This window comes from Crocodylus siamensis, chromosome 1, assembly GCF_052110815.1.
Source record: "Crocodylus siamensis isolate JL-2025a chromosome 1, ASM5211081v1, whole genome shotgun sequence".
Taxonomy (NCBI): Eukaryota; Metazoa; Chordata; order Crocodylia; family Crocodylidae; genus Crocodylus; species Crocodylus siamensis.
In genome coordinates this window covers 295,170,907-295,191,900 of record NC_143395.1, presented here as the reverse complement: position 1 = coordinate 295,191,900, position 20,994 = coordinate 295,170,907, and the positions used below count along the sequence as shown (strand labels likewise).

General features: G+C 39.1%; 1 protein-coding gene across 3 annotated transcripts in view; it reads right to left on the bottom strand.

Moving 5' to 3' along the window:
* Window positions 1-3,583: 3,583 nt before the first annotated feature.
* Window positions 3,584-20,994, bottom strand: part of ATP10A (ATPase phospholipid transporting 10A (putative)) — a 171,143-nt gene continuing 153,732 nt past the window's right edge. Inside the window, exons 15-21 of one of the 3 annotated variants that reach the window (XM_090064932.1) lie at window positions 20,771-20,847; window positions 17,760-17,885; window positions 13,025-13,225; window positions 11,007-11,087; window positions 10,809-10,913; window positions 10,341-10,528; window positions 3,586-9,837 (exon numbers count right to left, since the gene is read on the bottom strand). In XM_090064932.1, the coding sequence (XP_089921058.1) occupies window positions 9,123-9,837; window positions 10,341-10,528; window positions 10,809-10,913; window positions 11,007-11,087; window positions 13,025-13,225; window positions 17,760-17,885; window positions 20,771-20,847 (1,493 nt within the window). In that variant the 3' untranslated portion in view covers window positions 3,586-9,122. Of the gene's footprint in view, window positions 9,838-10,340; window positions 10,529-10,808; window positions 10,914-11,006; window positions 11,088-13,024; window positions 13,226-17,759; window positions 17,886-20,770; window positions 20,848-20,994 lie in introns of all 3 variants that reach the window. The other 2 variants (XM_090064939.1, XM_090064948.1) reach the window with 2 other exon arrangements.

Sequence of the window (20,994 nt, the reverse complement as noted above, 5' to 3'; positions counted from 1 at the left end):
AGCACTCCATGTCGACACCTTCGTAGGAGTCGCTGAGTTTCTAGCTGAGATCGGGTCCTCTGGCCCGCGCTAACACGAGTCAGCCTCTGGGTTCCTCCTGCTCCCCCTCCAGTGCGAACGCTGGTGCAAACGCCGGCGCGCTCTTACAGACCGCACCTGTTTGCACGGCTTGGGAGCGCGGCTCCCTACCGGCTCAGCTAAGAGGGATCCAGGGGGCTTCCCTTCCAGATCCGGCTTAGCTGCGTCGGTCCCTCTGCCCCACTTACCTTAGGGGGATCAGCTGCTGCTGCCCCTGCTGCTGCTCCGTTCACTTCTGCTGCTCTCACCTCCGCTCCGGGTCAGGTAAGGGGGCACACGTGTGTGTAAGACACACGTGTGCCTCTGTCCTTCCTCTCCCCGCTGCTCCTAGCTCCTGATGTATGCATTCCTATTTTTTTTAAATAAAACCAATGGGAAACATGGGCACTGTAGCTCTGACTGTCCATTCATTTATGTCTGTAAATAAAGAGCAACTCTACTGATAACATCTGGATCATGGTTTAGATTTAAGGTGGTCAAGTTAGCTCTCCTGTGTCTACATGAGGTAGCAGGGAGAACAAGGAAGGGGTCTCCCATCACAGAGGAAGAGCAAGAATTAAACAAGAAATTGAGTGCAGCAAATTAATATGTGATATCTCTTTGGGTCTGTTTACACTGTGTCCTCTGTATGCTGTCTGGATGCTCTCTAGAGCATGCACCACCCACATATTTACATGCGCCAAACCTGGAAATGAAATGATAAAGCCATGCTCAGGTATCCCTTCCAGCCACTCCTTAGAGCTCTGATGACTGAAAGAGTGACTGCAAGGAGAGAGATGCCTGGTGAGAATTTACCACATTTCTGCCTTCGGCATTTGCAAGCGGAAGTACGTTAGCATGCATGTTTGGGAGTAGCTCTTCCCGACATGCAACAGACATGCAAATGTAGATACTCTTGCACATAAAACTGCTTAGATGATACATGGGAATGTTAAAGCTAGATCATTGGCTTCAATGGTATCCTATTTCCACTGGTTTTAATGGTGAGGATTTGAGCTTAGTGTCTTTTGTCTGTCTGATGTCAGTTTCAAAATTATTGTTCTGATTATTGCATGCATACCAGGAGAGAGTGGGGTTCATGTCTTTCATGAATTGAAATAAATACATAGATCTCATGAAATTAAAATAACTCTCATCAGGCCAAATCCCAAAGTAATAGTCAATTTTTATATAAGTCAACATAATACAATGTGACCTTAGAATATGACTAAAAATGAATTTTCCCAGCAGCCAAACAGGTCTCAACATCTGCCAATATAAGATGCAAGATGCTAAATCTGCAATATGCTGAAATTTTATTAATTCAAGCCTCCCACACCTTGTATATGAAACAGGAAGTTAGTGGACAGAGGAGACAGCATACCTCAAACCACATGGAAGAGACTGTTCAAGTTTGAGATGATGTCCTCATTAGAATAAAAGATCAAAATAAGCCCCAAACTTCAGTCTGTAAAAGTTTCTGGTTTCAATGAAACCAGTTTAATTTTTTCCATTCCACTCAACTAAGGTCCAGTCCTCATGATCTGACTCAGATTTTCAGTGTGGCCTCTAATTTTGAATGTATTCCAATTGTTGTATATTAAGCTTCAGACACCCGCGGCTCAATTTGCAACTATGCCTAGCACCGTGGCTCCATCTGGAACAAACGATCCTTCAACTAAATTTCAATATTTCTGTAAGTGCAGATCACATCTGGAAAACACTCATCAAAACTTGGGCATCCAAAGTCTGAGATACTTCAAAATTTGGCCAGCATGCACTTAAATCAGGATGAGAACATTTACGATTTTAGTGTTTAATAGAAGACACATGGGCTGTAACTGGGGAAAAGGCTTCTTCACAAACATAAGAATTATGGAATCCTAATTAGTTTCACATTTATCAGTTGCTGGAATTATTGTTAAATAATTAAAGTATCCAAAATCCTAACTGCAGCAGTCCTGAATACTGGCACTTATAACCCAGCCAACATCAACTACAGCCTATTTTCCATTGTGTCTTAAACAGCAGACAGTACAGCCATCCAATAGATTTTCAATATTGTGTATTGTTATTGGAAAGCATGGGGATGAAATTAGACCTTTTTATAGTACTTAGGGAGTCTTGGAGTTAGTAAAAGAACAAATAGGCTTTTCTCACTAAGTTACCAGGTTCATGCTGGTTGAGGTCCAAGAGTTGTCATGTTTGCTGAACAAATGTATATAATCTTGTGGTCTTAGTCTGCACCATGGTTGACAATTGATCACATCACACATGCACAGACAACCACAGCCATCACCATTCTGGTTGCAGATCAAAGAAGCAGAAATGCTATTTTGATGGGATAAATAAGGACTCCTGCTCAGTTGGGAAGATGAGGGCTGGCTATGCCATTGGAACCAGTTTTTGTAAGCTTAGTGGAGAAGCCAAGAAAACTGAATAATCATGGAGACCATTTCCTTCTGAATCTGTAATGGTAGACTCCCTCATTAGACACAAAGCAGAGCAGGACATTGGTACAAAGGAGTTACCAGTACAACTGTTTGTAGTGACTCTTCTGTAGATGAACTGAAGATTTTTAAACTCTGGTGCTATTGATCCAATGCATTTTTACCAACAATAAATTCATTAAAAAAAAATCCTTACTGTAGTAGTACTGAGGTATTCTTGTCATTTTCTATAAGAACTCATCTCTGTAACTTTTGAAAGGGTTAATGGACCTCCATACTGTGATTAAGAATCATTTATTGGCTGGCAGCAAGTAATATGCAGCAGGATACTAGATTTTCTAGATCACGAGTCTGATTATGCATTGCAATTTTTATGGTCCTCCAACTATTGGAGCTGGGGAAATTTTGAGCACTGCAACAAACAACTACTGTGTTCACAGAGACTAGGAAGGGTTTTTTGGTAAATGCATTTTAATGCCAGTATCTTTCATTCAGAGTTGGGGCAGAAGATGCCCCTTTTAAAAAATGGTACTTCACTCAAGACCTAAGCAGAACTTTTGGTGAAGTGGTTGAAGAACTGTAATTAATTAACTGGGATTTGTAAAGTGGTCGGAAGGTGGCAAGGCAAGAATTAGTGAAATCACCACAAGTCTGAAAACTTTGAAACAAAACACATCTTTCTATCTACCTTAGGATTTGTAGGGCATTTGTCACTGAATTATTTCCCCCCCTTGACTATTTCCACATAGTCATGTCTTTTTTGCTCTTTGTGTTGTATTCAGCATGTATTTGCCAACTACTCCATTGCACTGCATTGTTTGGTGTACAGGACTAATATTTCCTTGAACTTCCATGTGTATCTAGATACAAGTATTCTACATTTATTGCTAGGTCACATAATTTGAACAGAAAACTAGCGGTTGCAAAAGGAGTTCAATTGGATTTGGGTTTTTTAATGAAGATTTCAGGATTAAGGCAGAAAATGTCACTCAGATGATTAAACCATCAAATGAATCAACATTTAGGTTTGATCTAATTTATTGCAACCATATTGTAAATATATTGCAAACAACATAAGTGCGAACTAGTTTTATATAACACTTTTCATCCATATAGTTCCTCAAATGTTTTATAAAGAGTGTCTAGTAATAGAGCGCTCATGCAGTTCAGCATTAAATTTATCCACTGAGAGCATGGAATTAGACCAATTGGTTTGGCAGGGTGCTGGAATGCTACAGAGGCTCAGGAAAAGAAGTAAAGAATCTGTACAACACCATAATTGAGTGGATGGTGCCTGGGACATCAATGGTGTCCCGAGTTGACAGGTAGAACTTAATTGGGAAGGATGGTAAGCATATTCAATTTCCAGCCCGGAAGCTGATATTAGGCAAATTGGAAAGCTACATCTTGTAAAAAGGAAGGGCCTGTTTGATTACAGAACTAGAGAGGCCGGAGGAACTTCTTTTAGTGAGCAGCCGTAGAAATCAGCTGTTCTTATAAAATAGAGCCCTTAAGTCATTGCAGAAGATCACTGGAATTTGACCAGGGCCACAGGTCAAGTGTATTATCCCCTCTGAAAAGGACTAGAGGATCTTTAGGTGCTGCAACAGCTTTGGTTTTAAAACTGATCTGAAAGCATCAGAAATGGGTCCAATATTAAATATAGCTGAGCCAATGTGTAAAAGTATACTGGAAAGCTATTTTTTCCATTTCAAAATTGTGCCTGTCAAGTATCTCCTAATAGTAAGTATTTGCAGTAAAAGTAATTTCTGAAATGGAGAAATTAAACAGATAGGAAATTCTTTGTTTTTGGTATTGCTAGTTTTTGAACACTTCTGCAGTGTTCAATCACAATTTATAATGTGGCTAAACAATGAACATCTTAGTTCAAGTTAACATCAAAGTAATAAACATGGTATAATTTGGTGTTGAATTTGTAATGCAATATTGTTCCCAGTCATTGATTTCAACAGAACTACTCATGTATGTAAAATCCAACAGATGCAAAAATATTTGCAGGATTCAAGGCATATGACACAAACACAGTTTACATTTTTCAATATGTGAAATTTACATTATTTTTGCCTTGTGGAAATTTTTAAGAAACCTTGTCATTGTTCAGTTGTTGTACATTGGCCTGATAGTGCAATTTACAGTTCATTTTTTAAAATAATTTTGAATGCTATGACTGCTGCTCCATTATGCCAAAAGCATACCATGTTTTTCTGTTTACCTATTTCAAATCAAATGTATACATTCTAAACATTTCTAGTATTTATTTGTTTAAGGGACCTGGGATTTTAACAAATATGGACTATAAACAAGCCAAAATTCAGCAAGTATAGGGAAAACATTTTTAAATTACACTTTGCTATGATGCAATGATGCATGTATTCTTCATGTGGATGAAGACATAAGTTCTTATCAGAACTTCTGGCAAACTGGAAAGTATTACTTTGCCTCAATATTTTCTTTCAAAATCTGGAAATTGGTTTTCTCAGTTCTCTGCTTCAAGTTATATTTAATTTATATGCCTTTAAAAAGTTATCGCCTGAAAGAAAACAGATATGCATTGCTTCTTATAATTAACCTGTTCCATGTTCACAGGTATCTTGGCAAGGAGCCAGAGTACAGTCTCAATTTTGTGTGCAGTATAACTTTAAGACTGCAAGTGGTCTGAATGGATGTAACTGTGCTTATAACATTAAACTCATATATGTTTGCAAAATCAAAGCCATAACAGAGCAATTTTGCATCTTATTTTATGAAAGGAGTTAATTTTAGTATTTGAGTATTTCAAAATATTGATGTATGTTTTTTGCAACAAAACTAAAGATGTTATGGATTCTCATTTGGTGTAAAGCAGCTCCACTGAAATCATAGAGCCCCCATGACTTAAACCAGCTAATGATCCAGCTGATGATCATTAATATTAACTCTTCTCAAACATGTGAGGCAAAGAAATTACTTTAATCCTTGCAAAATCAAGGACATTAACAGAATACCTGGCAGTGCATGGGTGTCATTAATTCCAATAGCTGCTTGCTGAAGCCCCAGAATTCTGAAACTATAAAACGTTTTTTTTTAATAACAAGAACAAACATATCCATTTGAAAGGCATGAAAACAATAAACATGAACGATATTAGTCTGCAATTCAGGTTTAACATCCTGCATAGTCTTGATTAGAAAATAAAATCTTCATCCCAAACTCACTGATGTTTCAGAAAGAGTCTTTCATTGACTTCACTAAGTTTTGAATGAGGCCTTAAGTGCACTGTTTCTGTAAATTAAATTAAGTGATTTGATTTCCATCCCAGAGTAGCTGTATTGATGCAGTGGCTAAAGCTTTTCTTACCCATGTGAAGTACATTAGATGCTTTCAGATGAAATTCATTCAGGTACAGAAAAGTCCATGCTAAACATATCCCACTATTTATTAATGCGAAGTGGGCAGCATTTGATTCGGATTTGGCCTGATTTGGGGGACAGCGATTTGATTAGCTGATTCGGATCACTGTCCTGATTCAATTCAGCCGAACCTGAACCTGAAGATTTGATTCTGATTTGGAGAATCAACTATTTGGCCACAGAAACATTTTTTCTACATAAGTTGAGGTACCAGGTGCGGTTCGTGAATGCTGATATGGTAGGACGGATGGAGTGTTCCACAGGAGTGGGGGGGGGGGCTCCTGTGCTCGTTAGTGGACCCCCCCCATGTGCTCCAGGCTCAGTGATTGGCCACAGGGAAACCCTGGGTGCCGCCCCCAGACCCAGGAGCCCCAGTCACCAAGCCGGGGGGGGACACGGGGGGGAGCTGTGTACTATGTGGTGGACCTGGAAGTGGACCAGAAGTATTCCTGGTCCACTTCTAGGTCTGTCACCAAGCATGCGGGAAACCCCCGTGCTCCCATAGGATGCTCCATCCGCCCCACTATCTCAGCGTCCATGAGTCGTGCCCGGTACCTTGAGGTACGCAGAAAAAACATATGAAGCTGTGTCTACGGCTGAATCGCTGAATCTCTCTGAATTGAATCAGAGGCTTCTGATTCAATTCGGAGAGATTAATGGGTTTCCTGATTCAAACTGGATTTGGAGATTCGGCCACCAAACTGGGCCGAAATGAATCAGCGACCAAAGCTCTGCACAGCCCTACTATTTATGCCCTGAATACTGGTTGCATGAAGGGATTTGTGTTGAAGCTTTTAATAAACTAAGTAATATGATTTAGTGGACAAAATACTAAGGCCATGTCTGTAATCCAGAGTTAAAAATAGTATATCTGTGGGATACACATAGCACCTGACTTGTCTCAGGGTATTGTTGTCCATGGGTTTAGTATCCCTACTATCTTCAAGCACTACTCACTTGCCACCTGAATATTATGGTTTGATGTGAAAAGTGTGGAATTTACCCTGAGATTTTGTTTTTACAAGCAAGGGAATGTGTCTAACCAGAGCGCAATATTTTCACACAGATACTGATTAAAAAGGTGACAGTCACCGTTTTCTTTAATATTTTAAAATGGTCTAGCTCAGGAACGGGCAAAGTCTGGCCCGTGGGCCGGATCTGGTCGGCAGCGTAAGTTGTGCACACTGGCTGGAGCCAGTGGGGCTGTTCTGCTCCCCTCACCTCCAGCTGCAATTCCTCCTCCAGTTGCATTGTGCTGTGCCATGCCACTCCAGGCAGTTGGCAGCTTCAGGGGGAAGGTCCTACCCAGCACATGGAGATCCAGGTCCTGATCTAGCTTCCAGCCACCTTCCACCCACTCTGCCTGCCTGCAAGGATGCTCATCGAGCTGGCACAGCGGGTGGAAGGCAGCCGGGAGGTGGAGTCAGAGCTCCATGGGATGGGCAGGACCCTTCTGCTGAAGCTTCCTGCCCACCCACCCACCCAGAGCAGTGCAGCATGGCAGGGGCAGGAGCAGCCACAGCTGGAGATGAGGGAAGTAGAACAGCCTCGCTGGTCCTGGCCAGCACAGAGCCTGGCCTGGCACAATGAGGTTCCAGCTGCAAGGCTGAGGGCTGCACAGCATTGCACGGGGCGAGCCTGGTTTGGTATGTTCCCTCTGTATCGTGCTGCGTGGGTTCTGACCTTGCAGCGGGGAACCGTGTGCTGTTAGGATGGGCTGGGCTGGACTGGCTCTGGGCTGCACTATGTGGTTCCCCCTCCTCCCCACCCCCCAAAAGGAGTACTTCCAGGGCAAGGGGATGGATTACTGGTGGCAAAGGTCAAGGTTTAGAGGCAGGACTTCTGGTCCCGAGGAGACAACTGTTGGGGGGGGTGAGGCTACCCACGTGGCCCTTGACAGCTCACCAAAACTTGTTAAGCAGCTCTCCAGCTGAAATAATTGCTTGCCCCTGCAGTAAATACTGTAGGTTAATACACTGAGGCAATGGGAAGGGGAGCCAGCTTGGGTAGAACTTTTTTGTCCACAAATAGAATGAGGTGAATGCAAGTTTTGGGTATCTACTGCTAATATAAAACAATAGAAAAGGAGTCTGAAGCATCAAGCTTCAAGGAAAATAAGTGAAAATCTGAACAAGTATGCCCTGTTTTTGTTTATGCACAAGGCCTTACATACTATCTATATGATATGTATGGCATACTCAAAAAAGTTGCCAAAGGTAGTCTCCAAGTTACTGAATCAGAAGTGAACGAGGTTGTAGACCATAACAAAGCTCCACCATATACCCTGTTGCAAGTTGGATCTAAATTGTTCAGGAATTAGCCTGATTTCTATGGCAGCCTGGCACAGCTGGCTGAAACAAGCTGAGCTCCCTCAGCTTCCACAAACTTATATTATAAATCACCTAAAATGTACAAACACTAGTGCACCCTGTGATCTCTTTACAAAGCAAAGCAATTCTTCTTTTGAATATGAATGATCTGACATATTGTAGTAACCCACCAAATGCAAGTTATTTTTACTGACTGCAATGAAGGACTGAATTCTTATTAACGCCAGACTGGGCAATCACTTTGCAATATGAATGATAATTTATTTATTGTATTATCATGACAAATAAAATGCTATTGTTGAGATATCAAAATATGGTGATGTAACAATACCGTTATTATTTATATGGTAGTGAAATACACCTCTCTGTAAATGTTAACAGTATTTATTTTCAAAGCCTTGCCTTGGAGTTTGTTTTCACAACCTGATTATAAGACCTCACATAGACTTTAAAAAAATATAATTAGATGCAAGATGATATAAATTGCCTCAATATAGTGTTTACCATAATGTTTTTCTCTCTCTGATTGCTGAGCCAGCTATAATCATGTCAAGAATTATTACTGAAATCCAAGAGAAGCAATGGAAAATAAGACATACTGCATTTTCTTACAAAATTAGATGAAAAAATAAACAAATATAAATGGAAATTTCAAGTGTTTATGTTTCTTATATTTAAAGCTCTTATTTTGATATATTGTATATAAACATTTTTTTAAAATAAACTTTTTGTACCTTGGATTTTAATGGTTCATCTTTGGAAACAATTAGAGAAATTACACTATAAATCTGTGCAAATAATTATAGACACACACGCACGCACATACACACATATATGCACACACATACACACACACATACATGTGTGCGTTCATGTCATAAGAAGGTGGTTTCAAGAGTGTCACTTAAACAACAATCAGCTGGGGTCCCTTTAATTTTCTCTTGGAAGTTGCTGGAATTCTGCTCTGTTATACCTTTGAAACCCAGATGCAAAGACGACCCAGAGCCAAGCACAGATATGTTGTTCTGTGTTTCATTTTGTAAACTGTTTGATGACAGTTGTAAAACTCTTCCAAACCGACTAAAGAGTGGAGTGGATGTGATCCACTTCAACAAACTGAAGTCTGATTGGTCTATTGTTGAGTTCCATGGGAACATTTCTTCTACAGATGCTGACTCTATCTCTGAAGTGCTGCATGTAATTTCATGAAATCCAAAGGATCTTTCTTCATTACTTGCCAATGAGGACTGTTTAATTTCCCCATATAACAGAGGACCTTGGGGAGAGGCAGCAGCACCCAGTACTTTTGTGTGTTCTGCCCTTGTACGTGCAGGAAGAGCTGGCTCACTTCCATGCTCAGATACTTGTGAGGAGATGTTTTCATTAGAGACCTTGTAGCAAGGATTAACATTTGATGTAGGATTCTGCATGGATGGTTCTGCGAAAGGGTGCTTCTGGGGGGTGGATTTCTTTTTGATCTTCAATTTGCTCAGAATGTGGTTGCGCGTCCCTAGAGGCCACCTATGCAGCTGACATCCAAGTTGACGTTGGGTTGGGAAGAGTGTGCCTTGAAGAGTTCTATAAAGAAATCTGAACAAAGAAGACCATAAGTATGTAAAAAACAGCAACAACAACCCCAACCAACCACAATCCATCCCACAAAAAACAACAGAAACCAAAGAAACAGGAACTGTTTAAGATTGTATCATGAAAAAATATCCTCAGAAAAGTGCATCATGATTATTTTAACAAAATGACAGTTAATATAGCAAAGTCTATTCCTTACATTTAACAGAAAAAGGATGATGGATAGAAAGCACATGAATATTCTGATGGTAATTTGATTTATGATAAGCTAGAAATTGTGATAATACTAACCCACAACATTCGACTGGCTAGATACTGCAAATTATAAAATAAAAGTAATAATGCACCTCATCCAGACGTCAATAGAAGAAAAATTATAGAAAAATCTCTCACCCACCAAATTCTACTCAGCCACATCATTTCAGCATCATCTGAGTTCCAACACAAACAATATATATAAGGGATGTGCAATAACTAGTGTGCACATAGAAAGGGAGATACTATACCTGGGCAGTAATGCAATAAATGGTGATATGATACATGTCAAGTAAAACATAGGATCTCCCATCAATTTTTCCATAGTCCAGTAGGGATTGGATGGAGGATAACATATTGGGCAGGATGCATTGTAAACCAGAGCCACAAAGAAAAATAAAAGAATGCTGAAGATGCAAGAGGACCAGTGGAAAAAGGTCTAGAAAAAAAACCATGTTTGATAAATTTTTAATATTTTGGTAGGAAGTCTAAGTACATAAAACATGTTAATGTTATAAATCATTTTAATGTTCACAGAATGGTAAGTCCTTTTACAGGTCAGAGCTTATAACCATTTTCATGTTTGATTAAACTATTTGATAAATATAGCAAGTGCTGAGAGAATGAAACAAGCTTCTCATAGATTTAAAAAGTGACATTAAACACAGGCATAAAATATCTGTGCTGACTTGTATATAATTTGTCTCTGGGCATCTTACCCAAGTTTTGGTTTCAACAGCCAAATGCAATATGATGGTGAAAAGAGCTATTGTGGTTATGGGAGTTCCCAAGGAAAAAATATCCATATCTGAGTCATAGAAAGTCTGAAAGGAAGGAAAACAAATTTAGACTAGCCTGTATTTTTAAGTCTTTTCCTCAGACTGCTTGAAACAAGAAGGTCTAAACTGATAACTTACAAAATAAGGGATGAAAAAGCAAACTAGGCTTTGATAGAGGGCATCAATCATGTTCATCCAAAACATGTGTGGTTGATAATCCTGTGAAACAAAAAACATGCAGTAATGGCCTAATGATAAAGATACTTATTCAAGACATTTTTGGATGTTTGAATGGATTTTCCCCCCAGTGTTTGTACAAACAACCTCACTATTTTCACCCCTTCATCCACCAATAAGCTTCTCCCTCCTGATGGAAGGACTTGTTGGAAATTCTGAGACTTAAATTGCAAACGTTCTGTAAATTGACTTTAAATTGTCATCTGCTGGGAGGATTGTTTTGTTCCAGAGGGTATACTCTGCCCCATGGTCCATATCTAATAATCCACGATAATTAATATTTACACATCAACATAATAATCATTCCATTAGAAAAAGTACTGAATTTTACTAAACCATTGACATAAATAAATCTTACATTTCCATGTATGATCATGTAGAACAACTGGACTTATGGAATATAAAGTTGTGCATTATTGATTTGTAAAATACATATTTATTTTAATAATATTTTGATTTTAGTTATGTATTTCCTGTAATGCAAATATGTCCTTTGATTAATTCATTAGGCTTCTTTTCCCTGCAGTTGAATACCACTTAAATCTAGGAATGAAATTCAGGAGAGTGAGATAAAACTATGGTATTTTGTGCTTTTATCGATCAATGTACTGGTTGAATGAAAAACTTTCCCAGAGTGGGAACTTCCTGGCTATCTTCAGTTGGAATGTTTTGGCAAGTTTTCTTTCCATGTCTTTTTAGATAGCTTTCTAATGAAAATATCTAAATTAGCTTTCTAATGAAAATTCAGAGAATTCCAAAGAACCTCAGAATGGACCACAGACTTTGCTTTAAACTCAGAATCTTGTCTCATCAGCCTGCTGACAGTTTTGCCAAACAAAATCCTTCCTTCACACAGGTCTATAAATGAAGAAAATGAGATAAAATCTCCAGATGGGCTTAAAAAGAAATTAGCCATGTTTGTCATCATTCACTGGGGAAAAAAGAAGGACATTATCTTGTAGAACTTTAAATTTGAATGTGCTAGACGAGAACACCAGGCTGCTGAAGAATAAAATCAGACAACCACAGCTGGGTCAAAAAACCAAAACCAAACAAACAAATTGGCAGAAAGGACTGAAAATGAGAAAAACTAGAGTTCCCCAACTAAATTGTCCATAAAACAAAAGAAGCTCAGCATGAAATGTACTAAATGCACTGTTTTTAAAGTGAGTCAGTCTCTTCCTTCAGAAGGTCCCAGCTATCTTTAAGGGAGTTGTTTTAAAGTATCTGCTCTAGATGCCATCTTTTGCTGCTGCTATTCTGACTGAATGGAAGCGACCTCACTCCCAAATAACACAACTGCAGATGCAATCAACAGAAATGGTTTAGCTTGAGTCTATTCTGTTCTCTCCACGTATTTTAAGCAAAAATGAGATGCTGATAAGGTGTTTTCCATAGAAGATTTTGGACTTTGCAACTTACTTCACCATTTGGTTCACCAGAGCTGAGATATATTAACCCTCAGGGAACACTTTTAACTTATCTTTTAGAGGATGGAGACTGAAGGCAGAAAGGAGCTATAGGCCTTGTTCTTTTCTGGGGCATGGGGATACATTTATATGTTATTGTATAAAAATCCATTCTATTATACAATACTTGCTGTGACTTCTGATGCTTATAGTTAAAATATATAACAGTGTCTAGATAATTGCATTGGTCCTTAGTAAAATTGAAAAAAAAATCACTAATCGAAATTCATGTATTTTAAGAAACAGATTATAAAAAGGCTGTTTGCTTAAAAACATTTTTAGCATTTGGACATTTTGGCTAACTTTGTCTTAGAAATGCTAACAAGCAACAGAAACAACTTCTTAGACTATTTTGCTGTACTTGATGCCAGTCTGTCCTTTGCCAACAAAGCTGAGTTTCACTTAGATTCACAGCATCAAATATAATCTGTTAAAAGAAAAAATGTTTACCTCCATATTTTGACCACTCTTGTAGAGCTGAGGTACAGAAATTAGCACTTCAGCAGGGACATCTTTATCCAGCACACCAGTTATCAGTTGTGGGAGGGAAGAGAATAATAAATTAAAGAAGATCAGATACCACTGATCAATCATTGAAGTTCCAGAGAACCCACAATAGAACTGGTACCAGAAGAGAAGGGCCACGAACATCTGAAATCAAAACAGCCATATATGAATTATAATCAATCGGGGAATCCACACGAGGTAAAATTTAATTGCAAATTTCAGTATAATTAACTTCTCTCATCAATGTGCTCTGAAGTCCATTTGATTCTAATACTGCAAAGACTGAGACACACAGTTAAATGCATAAGAAGACTCACTGAACATAGCCGATCTTCCTGAATTTATTGATTGGACCAGTTTCCCAACCAGTGTGCTGCAGCACAAAAGTGTGCCATCAAAAATGAAGAGGAGTGCTGCGGGATTTTGCCATGGCAATGAGCTACACTAGGTACGAGGATGGGGAATGCCTTAACAGGCGTGCCGTGGAATTTTTTATTAATGTAAGTGTGTCTTGGGCTGGAAAAGGTTGTGAAACACTGGATTAGACTACACATGCATATAAAGAAAAGCATGTGTGCAAGTCTCTGTGTGTGCATGCGTGCCACTGAAACCTTAAAATATCTTGTGTGTGCATGTGTGCCACTGAAACCTTAAAATATCTTGAACCAAACTCTATTTCATATGAAATTAGTTTCCGATACAGTTATCATTCTCAAAGAAAAAATACAGCTAAAGATAAAAATAATCCTGATATTAATGGGCATCCATGTGTAGGACATAAATACAGTGGTGTTATCTATTATTGTCATAACACATTTATTTCTTATCTTCTATTGATATGAATTTTCTTCAGGTTCAGCTAACTCAAAGACAAAATACACAATGTGATAGGACTGAGTTAAATCACCTTTTTTTCAAGACTTCAGTGAGAAAAAGCACAGCAAGGACAGAGGAACTCAATTTCTTTTTGATCAGGCCACCCCTACCTTGTTGCCTCTAATTTTAGCACCTTAATAATATGTTGGAAATGTAACAGATGGTCCTATAATCCTGACTTTAAAAAAATGTATATATTATACAGTGAGGGTCTGTGTCAACCCAGGTCTTGGAAATGCTCCTTGTTATCTGCTTGGAGTCATTCAAGAATGGACAAAACACATAACTTACCCTTGGCTTACAAAGAAAACCAGGCCTACAAGACTCAAGTGTCAGCTGTAGACCATACACATTTGGAGCTCAATTAAAAACCAAAAGGCCCATCTGCCTAGCTTTACCTGCATGATAAGGAGGTAAAGCTATTCTAGAGGTGGGGAGATGTTGGGTTCAACTTTGAAGTGGGACTGGATGCCTCAACCTGCACTTAAAAAATCAGAGATTTTAATAAGGTTGCAGGGTCCTGGTAAGGGCTTGTCTCCTTTACTTCTGTGTCAGGGTTGGGACAGACACTAAGAAGCAGAGCTGGACAGAGAATGACATTTTGTGGGGGAAAAAATGGAGGTTTTGAAATTTTTTGTTCTGAATTGGAAGGAGAATGATACTTTTAACATCTGAACATGTTGAAATCCCTGTTGTCGGACTGAAAAGGTTTTCAATTCAGATTTCTTTTTCTCAGCACTAGTGACCAAAGTCAGTCCATCCAGGACCTCATAAACCATCCTGTCAAAAATACTGTTGCAATCAATATGCCTCTGTAAAACATCTCTGTTTTGATAAAATGGCATATTTGGATGAAAGTATACTCCGTTCAAAATATTCGGACCAGGTCCTGTGTAGTGACTTTGCAGTGTTATCAGGTAATACCAAGCAAAGAACTGACTTTCATTTTGGGTTAACTGAAAATGGCCACATTTTCTTTCCTGAACCAAAAACATTTTCTTATGGGTCACAATAAACAAGTTTTGCTTAATCTGAAGTGCTCACAACAGAGAACTATCTTTTTTTAATTTTATTTTAATTTTAAATTTAGTCATAGTGTTCTGAAACCAAAACACTGAACCATTTAGTTTTGAAAATGTTTTCATATTTTGAAACTATCCTCTTGAATTGGACCACAAACTGCATTTGTCCATGAATAGATACCCTTTTAAAAAAAAACCAATCAGCATTATTGGCAGAGACAAGATACCAAGAAGCTGCAGCAAATGTGGGAGGAAGAATATTTATGTAAATTCTCCATCTTACTAAGCAGAAAAGTGATTTCCATCCATTATGGGTGTTTTAAAAGATATCCCCACCAATCCCAACATTTTCCTGAATAAGTCAGCTCATTTTCCAAGTGGCTGTTGAAGCAATCTGAATCTTAAACCACAAATTATGTAGGTTGTGCTGAAGAACAGAAAATGACATAAATCCATCAAATGTAAAAACTTGAGGAGATAGAAAATATTGCACAATATGCACAGTATCCTGATTCCCTGTGGACAATTTATCAAGAACAGCTTCTTTGTAAAAGAATCAGGTACCTGCATCTTAGAGGAAGTTAGAATTTTCTTCTCCTGAGGGAAGCCACAATGTCAACACATTTGAGTTTATTAATTGGGTTTCCCATTGTGGTTTCAGAGTTAGGAGTAACCAGAATCACTCTTAAGGGAACTGAATGCAGAACAAGCACAGCAAACACAAAAAGAGATTCTTTAGTTTTATTCTAGCCTTGGGGTAACAACTTCAGAAAATGTTTGTAGATGGATGCCTGACTAAATACGGCATGAAAAATAATACTAGTCATCAAGAGGGAGTTTAGAGGAAATGGAAGATTTTACAAGGACTGAACAAAAATGTAAGTGTATATAAATCCCAGCAGCATGTGGGAAGCTGGCTTCAGCTGCATGCTGCTCCAGATGGGATGGACCCGGCTGGGTCAGCACTGGCCATCAGAAGTGGCGGTGGATCCATGTGCTGCTCAGGGCTGATGGGCACAGGTACGGGGAAAGTGCAGCTGAGCCCCCGACACTCCAGGTGGGCTCTTCCCATCTGGCTCCACCACCACCTTTCCTTCCTGGTGCTGACTGGGCCGCAGCTGCGACCCAGCTGCTGCTTCTCCCCAGTGCGGGCCCAGCCTGACCCCATACAGCCCGAGCGGCACGGTACAGGACGGGGAAAGCCTCCCCAGCAGCCGCTTTCCTTTACTCCTGTGCAGCAAAGCAGAACCTGGCCCAGACACTCTTCCCCCACATGGGCGCCACAGGTTCTGGCCCAGCCCCCCACCCCCTCAAGTTGCAAACATGGCCTGACCCGGGGAGGGGCAGCAGGATGAGGTCAGGGGTGGTTGCCTTGCAGCCAGAACCCAAGTAAACAGCCTGAGGTGCTGCAGCTGGTAGGTGGTGCCACTGCCTGCCACTGGAGGTTTTTAGAGAGGCAGTTGCCATTACCTGGGTTTTGAAGGGGCTCTATGGGCTGGAGGAAAGTGCTTGGCGGCCCACACCCGGCCCGCGGGCCGTATTTTGCCTATCCCTGCGTTAGACCCTCACTTGCCTTGTAGTCTATTCCCAAATTACCATTAAAAGCAGCAGGATTACCGTGTCCCTTGGCCTTGCTCCCTATCCCACTTTTTCATGCCCCAGACTTTTGTTAGGGTGAGCCATACTGGCTTTGATATAAAGCCAGTATCCTTCTTGTTAGTCCCTTATTTTTACATGCTGAAGGAATTTGCAGCTGCCAGGTTGAAAGAGCTTTTAGAACTGTTTGTGTTTATGGACAGATGAACAAACTATACTGAGTTAAAAGGAGGGTTACACCATACACCAGGGGTTTTATAGTAATCAAGTAATCAATTGTGTACTCAGTCTTATTCTGCTATATGTAAAAGTTAAATTAAGATAGCTTGTCCCTCTGTGAAGCAGCTGTATTGTGGTCCAAGTTTCAATTACCATTAGACTTGACATCTAAAAAAGCCATCCTAGAGTAAGTCCCTTTCTCTTCCAGGCTCTTGCCTTAACTTAGTATAATGAGTTTACTAGAAGGCAGGGTAGATTTGCACCTTAGAAACTAATAAAAGTGTGTGTGTGCGCATATGTGTGTGTGTATGTGTGTGTGTGTGTGTGTGTGTGTACACCACAGACTTTTCTGAGCTGAAATAAGTTAAAAGGCAGGACTGAAGAGCTGAGTTTTTAGTGGCACAATTTCTGGTAGTAGCATAACAGGAAGGAGATTTAGGTCCATAATAGGCTCAGATATGAATTTCAAAAGCTCCTTTCACAGCTTATTTACCAGTGTGAGGAAAATAAGAAAACCAAAAGACCCCTAATGCCAGAGTCTTGTTGTATAAATACACAAGAAACAAATTCTCACATCACTGAGGATAATTTAAGGTTTGTATAAGTAGCTAAAAAACAAGATTAGGAAGAGAAAAACATATTTACTACTGCTTTAGACCACCAGTCTTGGGTTAACTTGGTGTTAAAGACTACCATATCTATATTTTTTGCAAGGAGTATTGCTCAATAAAGAAATTTTTCTTGAACAGCACTTATGTCTGTTACTTAATTTGCACATTCTGCAACACATTCACTGTCAGAGTAGGGCCTCCTATTCCTGTTAATGGCAGCCAGCTGTCTTTCAGCTATGTAGGTTTCTTTGCAGCTTATTTATAAACCTTTTGAAGGCTGACCTAATGCTCACTTAAGACAAAATAAACCTTGGAAGCAAAAGCAGCCACAAAACTTCCAAGTCAAACACTTACTGCATTTTTGTAGAAGAAGTATAGCACCATGTTAGCAAGGCGAGAATAACACCAATGTCCATGAACAAGCAAGAGCTTCTCCAAGTGCCGGAACCTGGGGACTGCAAAGTCACTCGCCATCACAGCCTTCAAAGAAAGAAGAGTTGAAATAATAATTGCCAACTGCCATTTGTGATACAGACAATAGAGTTGAATGACTACCCTCTCAAGAGATATAAAGCAGGAGTAACTTGGTTGAAAGTCAGTGGAGCTATTGTATTCCGATGTAAGAGAAAGATGACTTAGGTTCTCCATGTCCTCGGTGTTTTCCAAGTGTAATTATTATTTTATAGTACCAAGAAGCAAACTGGGTACTTCACAGAGGATGACACAGATCTAGCTCTAAGATTATAGTCTGCATTGCGGATGAGGAACCAGTGAAGGAGGGTATGTGTGGGTGCAATAGCAGAGGTTTATGGATGCTCAGTCCAAGTGTATGTAGATGGTTTGACTTGTGAAGCTTTTATTTTTGCAAGAATAAGAGTGAAATAGGATTATTACATCCTTGTGTAGAAGAAGTGAGTTTTCAGGATGAACTTAAATGGAGAGTAAAATAATGCTATGCCACAATTAATAGCAAAATGTTATAATTTTTTTTTATTAATCATAATCCTGATGTGTAAAGCATGCCCAAGACACTTTCTCCAGATGACTCAATATTTTGAGGAAGCTTGTGTTTAATCATCTAAACTGTCTAACAATTTTAACCATCTAAATTGTCCATGTGAAAGTCCTTTAGAGGTTTCTTTGAGACTTCAGAGCTTACCAAATCACTTCTATAGTATAAATCACCAACGTTTTTCACTACATTGTATCTGTTTTTGACTGGCTAAAATCAACAACAGAATACAGTTGACTTCAGGACTTTGTTATAAGCTAAGCAATTCTCTCAGGTACTTTACAGCTTTTTATATCACTGGGTTAGTGACATTCTATCTAATCTATATTTTGTTTTTGTCTTCATTCTCAATATTTAGGTTTCTTCTGCTTTGTCTGAGAAGTGCTCCCTTCATACACTGTAGAATTATTTTTCTTTTTTAAAACAAGAGACATTTCCCCTTTCAGTTGCACATAAAACCTTTTATTTGCAAATGACTAAAAGACAAAACTCATGTGATAATGTGACAAGTGCTTCTGCCAACTAAAGGTCTATAAAAGATGGTACACTAAACTTTAATATAGTACAAAAATAATAAAACATTTAGTTTAGACAACAGACATGTTGCAATCATATTAAGCTCCTTTTAGCCATTACTAATCAATCTCAGGACTCCTTGGGTGTTTGGATTTTCCTTCAGTTCATAATATTTATCTGATACAGATACAACATCCAGAACATGTATCTATTATAATATTTAATTAAAACAGCAGTTTGACTACATCTTTTTTTTTTGTCCCCAGCACATTCTCTCATTCTATACTAGAATGCAATGCCAAGGGAAAATTGTTGATTTCTTTTAATTTTGTGTTTCCATTACATTTTTCTAAAACACATTGTGAGAGTTTTTTAAAATTCTATTTTGACTGGATGCTTGGAATGGAAAGATAGTTTTACCCAATTACATTTCCATGTTTATTTCATCCCTAAATGTCATCTTGAATTTTACATTTTCATTTCCCCTTCATCTTTTTGCATAGGACTGATTCATGCTGTATGCTGCTCCTCCCATAGGATATGGAAGGAAAGTAAATCAGTCACTATGCCAATTCTGACATCCAAATGCTCAACTCCTTTGAAGTACTGGCATGTAAAAGATTCTGACAGTTGTTTATGGTACAAAGGCACGTGCCCTTTCTTTGCAACTCTAGGATAAAGACGTGGGGGAGGGTCTCTAAATCTTTCCTGTTATGTGTGAACACTACTTAAAAAGCAAAGGAACAAAGAAATAAAAAAAGAACCTGCCCCCCAAACCCTCCAGCTACCTCACTCTTAACCCAAGCTTTCCCTTTTTGTGGTCATTGCCATGTATGGCAACAGGACCATCAGAAACCATGGCTAGGGGCCCACATTTGCCCAGTGAATTTCTTGAAGTCCTTGAGGGGGCAGCTTTCTTTCTAAGCTTATCAACACAAAAACAAGAGCATTTTAAATGGACTGCCTGATGAAAATCTGTCTCCCTGTGCTGCATCTATGGGGAATCAGCTAAGGACAAGGAATCTATTACATTGGAGGTTATTTTAATTCCACATCATATAATGGTTATAATGAATTAATTTTTCCACATACTCAGTCCCCACAACTGCAGCACTGAGTTCTGGGGGCCTCTACCAATAAGCAAGTTCAGACAGCTTTCCAATCTCCTCGGCTATCCTATAGCACATCAATCAGATGTAGGAAGGGTCCCCTTAAAGAAGCATTTGCCTATACTCCCACTGTAGCTACTCACATAAAAAAACTAATTCCAACAGTCCAGGCTCTGCTGGCCTTGTGAATAAGACAGGCTTAATGTCTGAATAGGTTGGCTTAAAGTGTAAGTGTTATATGAAGCTTTGTGGGACTTGAACACTGTAGGTAAAGACACTTGAACAGCCATTCCACAGGATAATGCTACAAGAACAGTGGATGTAATGTAAAAAATAAAAGCAGAGGAGAAAATTAAATTTAATTTTTATTTGCTGTGTAAATAACACATAGTGGAGAGACTTTTATTCTAAAAATATCCAATAAATATTTTCTTTAATAAGAAAATGTAGTTTAAAGACGTCTTATAATTTGAGTTTTATGAGGTGAATATAACATGTTTAAATTTATCATAGATTTGAGAATAAACATATGCTCAAACCCAAGCTTAAGTGATTTTTACAAAGTCCAACCAATACACCTCAGGGCAGCTTGCAATTTCCTTCTTTACTTGGGCTGGCTGTCAAGAGACACTTTGTTCAAACTGGCTGGGAGGATACAAGCAGGCATATGGAAAAATTTTGGTCCAAGTTTTTCCTGAGAATACTTTTTAGTAAATGAACAATCTTACCTGCATGCCCTCTGGACCAGAGATCCCCACACCTACATCAGCCACTTGGATCATACTGACATCATTAGCTCCATCACCTAGTAACAATATTATACAACATTATTTGCAATTAAAGCAAGGATGATTAATGGCTGAAAAGCAAAGGGAAATCAAGTGACCACAGAGTGTTAGTTTGGGGAAGGTGACGGGGGTGGCGGTGGTAGTATAGGGGTCTGGTTTGAAAC